The sequence below is a fragment of the Vombatus ursinus genome, unplaced genomic scaffold, assembly GCF_900497805.2.
Source record: "Vombatus ursinus unplaced genomic scaffold, bare-nosed wombat genome assembly UNPS02014798.1, whole genome shotgun sequence".
Classification (NCBI taxonomy): domain Eukaryota; kingdom Metazoa; phylum Chordata; class Mammalia; order Diprotodontia; family Vombatidae; genus Vombatus; species Vombatus ursinus.
In genome coordinates this window covers 53,233,357-53,243,706 of record NW_020954576.1, presented here as the reverse complement: position 1 = coordinate 53,243,706, position 10,350 = coordinate 53,233,357, and the positions used below count along the sequence as shown (strand labels likewise).

Genomic DNA, 10,350 nt, shown 5'->3' with positions numbered 1-10,350 from the left:
GAGTGTATGAGGGGAGCCCTTGAGAGAGAGAGAACTGAAGCTGTGGGGGGAGGAGATATTTGGGGAATTGGAGAGAAAGGAAAGAGAGAACACACCCTACCACCCAAATACACAGGATGGCAGAAATTCAGGATGAAAGGTCATTATGTCAATTACCCTGTTTCCGGGTCTCTTCAAAAGTACAGGGTGGAGTTGGGGAGGAAATGGATTGGCATGTCTTTCCTATTTTAGACCCTGGAATTAATTCCAATTCCAGGCTTTCTCCCCTTCCTCTTCATGATGATCCTCACTTTTTTTTTAGGAAGAAGAGGGCATAGAACTGTCCCTTTGAAGTTTTTCTATGCTCCCTGTCCATGTTGCCTCTGGGAAAGAGCTGCTAAGCTTCTATTGCAGCAGGAGAGATGATAATTAAATAGCAAGGAGCAGTTCTCTACTCTCAGGAATTTGGATTATCAGGAACAGGAGATTAGAGGAATAGGAAAGATGGAAAAGACAGATGTCTTTCATCTGTCTGCGGCATAAGGGATAGAGTAAAAGAGGAAGAAGAAGATGATATGGAACGCAGATCACTTGGAAGATGAATAAAGTCCTCCTAGAAATAGGGGTGGAGAACACTGAATCCTTTGAAGGTTCTCTGTAGGAAAGGGTGCTATGCCAGGGTCTATAGTAAGCAAGGGTCATCCCTTCACAACCTTTGTCTGACCTGATACTTAAGGAGTTAATATAAGACATGACCATCCCCTCCAGGGGGCAGCACTGACCATATTGGGAGAAACCAATATGGTAGGGTTAGTAGAGGGAGAATAGAGAGGTATAGGACTGGATCAGCTGAATCTTTCTTCCAGAACTAGCCTTGTCATTCCAGAATTTATTTAAACCAATTCTGCTTCTTCCCCAGGCCCTTTGTTGTCATGTTATAGAACTAATCAATGCATTAGTGGACATTTCCTCTATATACACTCTCACCATGGAGATGGTAGGGTCCTGCTGGTACTTAACTCTGTTAGTTACTACTCCTTTGTAGAGGATGTTACAGTTCCACTTCATAATGTAGACTTGGAACTTTAAGAAGTGACTGAGACTGCAGCAGGTAAGATGGGAGATCTTAAAAAGTTCATAAATTTAGAGCTGGCATGGAGAAGAGAGATTAGCTAGGCCAACTCCTTTATTTACAGTTGAGGAAACTGAGGCCCAAAAAAGGAAGGAATTTGCCCAAGGTCGCACATTCTGCAGTGGTCCAAAGAGATGATCTGATGTGACGGAAAGAGCTCTGGCTCTGTTCAGGAGATAGGGTTCTAATCTCAGCTCAGGTCCACTAGCAGTGTGCCCTTGGGAATATGGCTTGATATCTCACATTTCTGTAACACTTCAGAATTTACAAAATGCTTTTTTCATAATAGCTATATGATATAGATAGGAACTTTCACCATTTTACAAATGAGGGAATAAGCTCTGAGATGATCTGCATCTTGCCCAAGGTCACACAGCTAGAACATGGCAAAGCTGGAACTTCAGTCCGGTTTTCCCGTTTGCAAGATGGGTTTAAGGATAATTATCATAACCTTCCTCATAGGGTTGTTGAGAAGTACTTTGTAAACCTCTCTTCATTCTAGAAAGTGTGAACTAGATTAACCCTGATGTCATCAATATCACTTTTACTCAGTTTCCCTGCAGGCAGGCAGCCAGCCAGTGGGGACAAGGCTACCTGAGTACAGATCGGTGAACCACTGGACAGTAGGGATCACCTTTTGCCTATCTCTATGACCAGGAACCACTTGCTCTACCTACTTTGCAACAACTTTGCCTTGGTTATCCCATTCATCATCTTTGATTATTCCCTGGTTTCCCACACATCTTTTCTGAAAGAAGGTGCTTTGAGACCTTTCAAGAAAATAAACTTTACGGGGCAGCTAGGTGGCACAGTGGATAGAGCACCGGCCCCGAAGGCAGGAGGACCTGAGTTCAAATCTAGCCTCAGACCAAACACTTGACACTTCCTAGCTGTGTGACCCTGGGCAAGTCACTTAACCCCAATTGTCTAAAAAGAAAAAAAAGAAAAAAAGCTCTGTTCACTTGTGTTTTGATCATTCAGTCCTTCTCATCTCCTATTTCTATCTTGAGAACCCTTTATTAGTAGATAACTGGCCTAGGATCTGGGGTGGGAGGAAGGTAAAGGGTGGGAAGGATCCAGAAGAAGGAAGAGGACTGGATTTTGCCCTTAAGAAGTCAAAAGTTTGATGAGGAAGACAGTACCAACCCTCAGAAAGTTCCCAACCTCTGGGAAAAGACAGAATCTCTGTCCTCAGGAAGCTCCTACTTTGATGGGGGAAACGGAACCCTCTGCCACTTTACACCAGGTACAGAGATTGGAACAGATGGTCGTGTCAGTAAGCATTCTAGATGTCAACCTTGGGGGAGAGATAGCACAGGATGGGGATGGCAGTGATGGCTGGCAAGGCTTCTTGGGGGAAGGGACTATGGAATAGTGTTGGGAAGGAGGGGAACTAAAAGAAAAGGAAGACACACAGAATCTTGTGTAACAGAAGACTCAGAGAAAGAGCTGTGATGTGGAATGAGGGCAAGGGCAGGTTCCTCTAGCAGGAGTGAAGAGTATGAAAAGGAGTCCTGGAAAACAAAGGGTCATGGGTCCAGCAATATTAAGCAGGGAAGGGACGCAATGGAAATAATATCTGAGAATTCCTGGATTTGAATTCTTGCTTCCAGTGGCCTCCAGAACAGGCTGATACTGTAAGCAGACAAAGGGGGAAGTCAGATTTCTCCTCTGAAGCTTTGACTGCTGCCCTTCTTCCTGCCTTCAGTCACCCAGAAATTACCACATCGAATCCCAAGCTCAGTGGAATTTGTGAACTTTAATACCTGGGAACCAAATGGGGATGACCAGGGGAACCTGCAGGGCTTTCTAACTGGCCACTTCTAGAAAGTTAGATTCTGGGAAGGAGTATGTACCCCCTTCCTGTGGCTCCTATCCACTGCCTGGTCCTGGTCTCAGTGGGAATGGGAGGACAGACTTGGGGTCTGGGTTGGACCAATCCTATCCAAGCCTGGTATTGGTTGAGGGGTTGGGCATGAGGATCTAGGAGGTGGTGGGAAGAGGAGAAAGATAAGAGCTCTGGACAGGAAGGAGGTTTGGGTATGGCCAAGGCCCTACTCTGGGATGGATCTCACATGTGTTTTGAGATATCCCACAGGTGCCTGAACTCTTAGACCACAATTGCCATGTCTCATACCTCTGCCCCCTTGCAGGTGATTGTGTGCCCAGCCCCTGTCACAATGGGGGGACATGCTACGAGGAGGGTGATGGTGTCCACTGCTTATGTCTACCCGGCTATGGGGGGAACTTGTGCGAGATTGGTGAGTGGAGATGGGAAGGGACAAAAGCAATAGGCAACTCAACTACTGGGGGTCTACTCAGGACCAGATCCACACCCCTTCCTCCAGCCTGCATTCTAAGTTTCTAGAAGGATAAGGGATAGAAGGATAAATCTTGAGAGCCCTAAGATCCAGAGATTTTATTCCTACTGATCCAGACCTCAAATTCCCACAATATAAGAGCAGGGAGGCCTATCTCATCTTGGAGGTTAGGGGAAGATAAGTCAAGGAACAAGACTGGAAAGAGAAAGAATCTGAGAGCCTCAAAGTGTGTCCCTGTTCCCCCTTTCCTCTCTGGTACCCCGATCCCTGTTTTCCCTAGTCCTTGGACTCTATAACTCTGTCACTGCCTTAATTCACATCACTTCAACAAACATCTGCACCCCTAACCCTCAAAGCCATATGTGGCCTTCTAAGTCCTTGGGTCCAGCCTTTTGACTTGAATCCAAGTTTTACAGAACAAATCCTTTTATTAAGGGGATTTGTTCTGTGAAGTTTGGATTCAGTTAAAGGACTGAGCTTGAGGGCCTAGAGGGCCTCATGTGGCCTCCAGGCTGCAGGTTCCCCATCCCTGCCCTAACCCCTAGCACAGTGCTTAAGTAAGCACTTAATAAATGCTTTGTCTTGAATTATATTAAATTGGTTAATTGACCATGTTCCCTATAGCCATGGCAGCTAGGCACAGAGGATACAAAAATGAAAGATAAAATGCTCCCTGCTGTTAGGGAGGTTATGGTGTATACATGCATTAAGTATAATACAAGGTACAGTGTGATGGATATCAGTCAATAAACATTTATGAAGCACCTACTATGTGCCAGGCACATTGCTAAGCACTAGGTATACAAAAAGAAGCAAAAGATAGTTCCTGGCCTCAAGGAGCTTACAATCCAATTGGATTAAAAAATAAAGAGAAATTTTAAAAAAGCATTCTAGGAAAATTTTAGGAGGGAATTTCAATTGCTGCAACTTGGAGGGGGGCAGGGTAGGGTAGGATCAGGGCCACCTGCTTTTCCCACTCCTCCTACCATGCCTTGGATAACCTGTTAAGCAGCCTCACCTACTTCTCTATCTAGTTTTGAGAATGCCTTTATACCTCCCAAGAAAATAAGGAAAAGTTTTGTGGAGGAGATGGTAGCTAAACTGAGCCTTCCTGGCCAGCAGCAATAACTCCCAGTAGAGTTAAGAGATGCTCGTCTACCCCCTTCCCTTCCATCTGACTTCACTCCCCTTCCTGCCTCAGGACTCCGATTCTGCAGTTCTGGCTGGGATGCCTTCCAGGGTTCTTGCTACAAGCATTTTTCAACTCGGAGGAGCTGGGAGGAGGCTGAAACTCAGTGCCGGCTTCATGGAGCCCACTTAGCCAGCATCAGCACACCTGAGGAGCAGAATTTCATCAACAGTAAGCTGCACCCCTGTGGACAGGGATGAGGGGGCCCTGGGTGGACTTTGGGGAGCCACTGGTGGTATTAATGTATTCAACAAACACTCGTGTGCCCTGTGCTTTCCAAGGTGCTGAAAACAGAAATGTGGTCCATCCTGAAGCCCCAGTGACCCAGCTGGACCAGGAATGCTGTGCCCTTATATAAACTGAGCCTGGCCATAACATTGTGCCGAAGCTCCAGGGGTCAGCCCTGACTTACAGCTATAGATCATGTTGAAATAAACCAAAATATACTTACTCCTGATGGCAAAAAATACTGACATTTATATAGTGTTTTCAGTGAGTTGCCTGTGAACACACAACCAGTAAGTATAAGAATTGTGATTTGCACCTAACATTCTCCTGTCTCACATTGTGATAGTGAAAATATACCAATATTGGCATATAGAAGTAATAGTCATATTGATACAGTGAAAAGTGCTCAGAAGTTAATCACAGGACCTGGTTTCATTTCTAGCTCTGCTGCTTCGAACCTGATTGTTCTACATCCATATTTTGAATAATTGACAATGTTTTTCTGGTTACCTTATCGAATCACTCCCAGGTGGTCTGCCAGTTCCTCTCCTCCCCCATTCTCTTTCCCCCAGTGAATCAGGAACTCTATATTTTCTATCATTCCTGCATATTTGTACTTCTTCCCCTCCCCCCTGTTTTCTGGTTGTCAGAACTTGATCCTGGGGGCAGCTAGGTGGTGGTGAATAGAGCACCGGCCCTGAAGGCAGGAGGACCTGAGCTCAAATCCGGCCTCAGACCAAACACTTGACACTTACTAGCTGTGTGACCCTGGGCAAGTCACTTAACCCCAATTGCCACCCCCCCAAAAAAAGACAAAAAAAAAAAACTTGCTCCTGGTCTCTAAGCCTTGTTCCCTCTAATGCCACATTCTAGAAGAAGAGAAAAAGTCCAGATCCAGGATACATATGCTATTGTCATGTTCCTCATTCCTCATCCCTCACTATAAATATATTCCCCTCTCTTTCCTCTTGGGGAAGAGGCTACCAGAATGAGAAATTAGGTGTTTTGAGTTACAATATGGTGTTGCATACAATGGAAAGAAAACTGAATTTTGAGTCAGAGGACCTAGTTCAAACCCCAATTCTGCTATCATACCAGTACAACTGGAGTTTGCCTCTCTAATGCCTTCTATCCTCTAAATCTATTGTTATATGAACAGCTTTCCTACGGCTTAGAAGATGTACAAAAAAGGAAAGTGATACTACATCTTCTAAGCCATAGGAAAGCAGCTCATAAGATAATAGATTTTTGAGCTGGGAAAGGGACCTTAGAGATTCAACCCCCAGAGTTTATTGACTGTAGCTCTTCTGGCTTCTCCTGTCATTTAGTCTTCCTTGTCTCACTCGTATATTCCAGTTTGTCCTGAAGAACTCTTGGCTTTGTTGAAAAGTTTCCTTCTTTTTCTAGGGTCAATTCCCCACCTCCTTTTCTTTCATGCTCTGGACAGTTTTTATTTGTTTGTTTGCTTTTTGGTGAGTCAATCAGGGTTAAGTGACTTGCCCAGGGTCAACAGCTAGTAAGTGTTAGGTGTCTGAGGCTGGATTTGAACTTAAATCCTCCTGACTCCAAGGCTAGAGCTCTATCCACTGTGCCACCTAGCTGCCCCCTCTGGGTAGTTTTATAACATCATTTCTGCATCCCTGATTGCCAAACTTCAAGCATTATCATTTCTCCATTTTCCTTTGGCTGGGTCGCACTCCCACATAGGGAAGAATGAGAAGAGGGCAGTAGGAGGAATTGAGAATAGATTTCAGAAAGAACTTTGCGTAGTGGTAAATGTAGTGTGCTGTTCTAACGGGGAAATGGTGCCCTCTGCTGGTCTACAGCCACGCTGCAGGCTTCATTCTTAAAATCTCTGTATCTCGTCTCCTCTTCTCTAGATCAATACAGAGAATACCAATGGATTGGGCTGAACGACAGAACCATTGAGGGAGATTTCCTGTGGTCAGATGGCGTTCCCTTGGTGAGAGGAGAACCAAGTCTTCATATACACATATTGGTTTCTTCTCAGCCTTTTCTTCCCTTAGTGTCTCCTTCAAGCCCCTACCCTTCTCCCTTGTCCTCCAGTCCCTAGCTTTCTCCTTCCATGCCCCCAAAGCTCCTGTCCCTCTTTCCTAGTGTCTTCCCAGACACCACTTTCTCCCCCAGTGCCCCTAAGCCCATGTTCTTTTGTCTCAATATCCCCCCAGCTCCTCTCACTTACCATGTCCCCCAGCTCCTGCCCTCTCCCAAGGCTTCCAAATCCTTGCCCCCAGCTCCTGCCCCTCTCCCCTCAGCTCTTAGCCTTCTTCAGTGTCCCACAGATGTCCTCCTTCTTTCTTCCCTTCCTTAGCTTTATGAGAACTGGAACCCAGGGCAGCCAGACAGCTACTTCCTATCTGGAGAAAACTGTGTGGTCATGGTCTGGCATGACCAGGGACAGTGGAGTGATGTTCCCTGCAACTACCACCTGTCCTATACCTGCAAGATGGGGCTGGGTGAGGAAAGACCAGAGGGAGTAGAATGGGGAGAGAGGGGAGAGGGCTGAGAAGAGAGGCACTAGAAACCATAGGGAAGAGGGTCAAGGGGCTAGGGGGCACTAGAGGAGATGGGTATGGAGCTGGGAGACACTGGGGGAGAGGAGTAGGGGGTCGAAAGACACCGAGGGAGAGGGAAAGGGGGATGGAACCAACTGGAGAGGGGTAGGGGCTTGAGCATACTGGGGTGAGGGGCTAGAGCTGGGGATAGTAGAATGATTGCCAACCAAGTAAGTAAGTATAAATAAATACCATCCTGATTAGAGATGCTGTACTAACCTTGTGGTTGGGGCACTGATTGTACTGAGCTAGCAACCCTGACCCAGGAAGGGAAAAGAGGGACAGCTGGTTATCAATCGGTGTGATTTGGGCTCCCCTTGGAGCCAAAAGGCCTAGGGTATGTGTCTGGGTGGTGTTCCCTGTTATCCCATGTTGTCCCTGATGTGGCTGTGGGAGCTACCACTAGTTGCAGTCAGAATTTGCCCTCCCTGACTGCCTCTCACAATCTCCTTCTCCTAGTGTCCTGTGGACCACCCCCAGAGCTGCCCTTGGCCCTGGTCTTTGGCCGGCCAAGGTCCCGCTATGAAGTAGATGATGTGCTTCGCTATCACTGCCAGGAAGGGCTGGTCCAGCGCAACTCTCCCCTGATCCGGTGCCTTGAGGATGGCCAGTGGGAGCCCCCTCAGATTTCCTGTGTACCTAAACGTCCTGTGAGTTCTTGAGTCTAGATGGGTTTGGGACGAAGTAGGATATCCATCTGGGCCAGAACAGCCAAGAAGGAGTTATATAAGGGCAGCTAGGTGGCAAAGTGGATAGAGTACTGGCCATGGATTCAGGAGGACCTGAGTTCAAATCAGGCCTCAGACACATAACACTCACTAGCTGTGTGACAATGGGCAAGTCACTTAACCCCAATTGCCTCACCAAAAAAAAAAAAAAAAAAGAGTTATATACAGGGGCCAGAGGTCAGGGGTCATAGGTTGTCAGACACTTCAACTGGGGCTATTGAGCTTGGATAAGAGGAAACTGATGGAGGATGTGATAGTTATTTCCAAGTAGGTGAAGAGTTGTCGCAGAACAATAATAAAAGCAATGACAAGAGCCGCTGCCCCATGAGGTAATGGATTCCTCATTACTTAAGGCCTTGTATGACCACTTGTCATGTGGTAGAAGAGATTCTGGGGCAGGACATGTGACAATAACCCTTCTAGCTCTAAGAATCTGGGTATCTCTGAGCTTCAGAGTCAGGCTGGGAGGGCTAAGGGTGGGGAGAAAGGTTGGGGGAAAGATCGCAGCAAAAATGTGTTTCTCCCCCTCAGGCACGAGCCCAGCTCCGGAGGACGGCCCTGAAGGAGCGACAGGCAGCTAGGAGGGCCGGAGGCTGCCGGGCAACTGGTGGACACTGCTGACACCCAGGCCCCACCTCCTCTCTTCCTCCCTCCCTTTCTTCTGTCGGGGCAGGGCCTCGAACATGTGGTTCAGGGCAGGGACCCCTAATCTCATTGACCGACTCCCCTCACCCCAACTCAACACCTCCACTCTGATAGGCAGCTCCTTGGTTGGTGCTTTTCTTAGTGTTCCCCCTTGGGGTCACAGGATGAGACGCTGTAACAGGGATGGCCTTGGTGCAGGAGTAACATCGTGAATAGGGACCAGCAAGACCTGACCAGAAGTCCTGGGGGACCAGAAGTCACCTCATTGCCCCTGTTGGGCTGCTTAGGGAAAGGTGCCAATCCTGGGTCTTCCCTCTGCAGGGCCACTGGGACCTCCCTGCTCCTGCTAGGGCTCGGCTTCCCTAGTTACAGCCCAGTCTCCAAGTGCCTCTGTCAACTCCCCTCCCCAGCCCTTCCTCTCTATTCCCATAGGGGATGCTGTGCCTGTGGAGGCCTGCTCCTCCCTTACTCTTAAAGGACAAGACCCAGCTCTGTAGGAAGTGGGATCTATGGGGTTGGATGGGTTCCTGGCCGGGGGGTATTGGTCTAAGTGCCCTCAAGAGGAAAACAGGCAATAAAACTATTTGACATTGAGATTGATATCAGGGCATGTGTTTGGGGGTGAGGATGAAAGGTGAAAGAAAATTTCTAATAGTAGACCAATAATAATGATAATAGCCAGCCTTAATATAGCGCCTTAAAATTTGCTTTACATTTTTTACCTCATTTGATCCTCACAACAACCCTCTGAGGTAGGTGCCATTACTATTCCCATTCTACAGATGAGGAAATTAGCCACAGAGAGGTTTAGTGACTTGTGTCTGAGTCAAGATTTGAACTCAGGTCTTCCTGACTCCCAGTCTCACAGTCTGCCCACCCTGACACCTACTGTTGCCACTCAGGGAAAAATTGACTTTTGTTTTTAAAGTGGCAGAGGAGTATCTGGAGATTGAGTAGACCCCAGGTTGTCAAGGAGTGACAAAGGCCCAGCCTGGTGGTGGCTGTTGCAGAATAAGAGTAATTAATGAGGAGCTCAGTTCCAGACTGGCTCCCATGTATGGACGCATGCGTGCTGCCCAGTTTGAGAGAAACATGGATATAACCTAAAACAAAGAGTAATTAACTAATGATGACGATGATAATAATAATACTTTCATGGATTCTTTATCTCACTGAAGTGGGTACTTTCTTCACTGGTGCAAATCGCTTCTCATTTAATTCTTATTCCAGGCGATTCTTACCCATATCGTCCCACAAATTCTTCACAGAGTATCTACCCTACATGCTGGAGGCCTTCGTCTAGGCCTTGGAGTATTTTGTGGGTACCAAGACAGCATCTGAGCTATCCATCCCTTGCCCTGGATGCCTCACCCTTGATAACTTCCTTTAAAATCATAATTGGTAGCATGATGTGACCTGTTTCTACCTACCATGAGTCTCTCTATTGCCCTTTCCATCACCCACCATTCTGATTCTTTAGAGATGATACTGTTCTATGGTTCATAGCTCAAGAGAAGAGAGAATATCAGTGCAGAGAAAAATGGGTTTTTGT

At 46.9% G+C, this 10,350-nt stretch overlaps 1 protein-coding gene across 1 annotated transcript in view; it reads left to right on the top strand.

Moving 5' to 3' along the window:
• BCAN (brevican) overlaps nt 1-8,774 on the top strand; it is a 25,013-nt gene extending 16,239 nt beyond the window's left edge. The window contains exons 9-14 of the mRNA XM_027871466.1: nt 3,265-3,372; nt 4,634-4,792; nt 6,730-6,812; nt 7,182-7,326; nt 7,885-8,075; nt 8,685-8,774. Coding sequence (XP_027727267.1) covers nt 3,265-3,372; nt 4,634-4,792; nt 6,730-6,812; nt 7,182-7,326; nt 7,885-8,075; nt 8,685-8,774 — 776 coding nt within the window. The remainder of the gene's footprint in view (nt 1-3,264; nt 3,373-4,633; nt 4,793-6,729; nt 6,813-7,181; nt 7,327-7,884; nt 8,076-8,684) is intronic.
• Nucleotides 8,775-10,350: the final 1,576 nt, after the last annotated feature.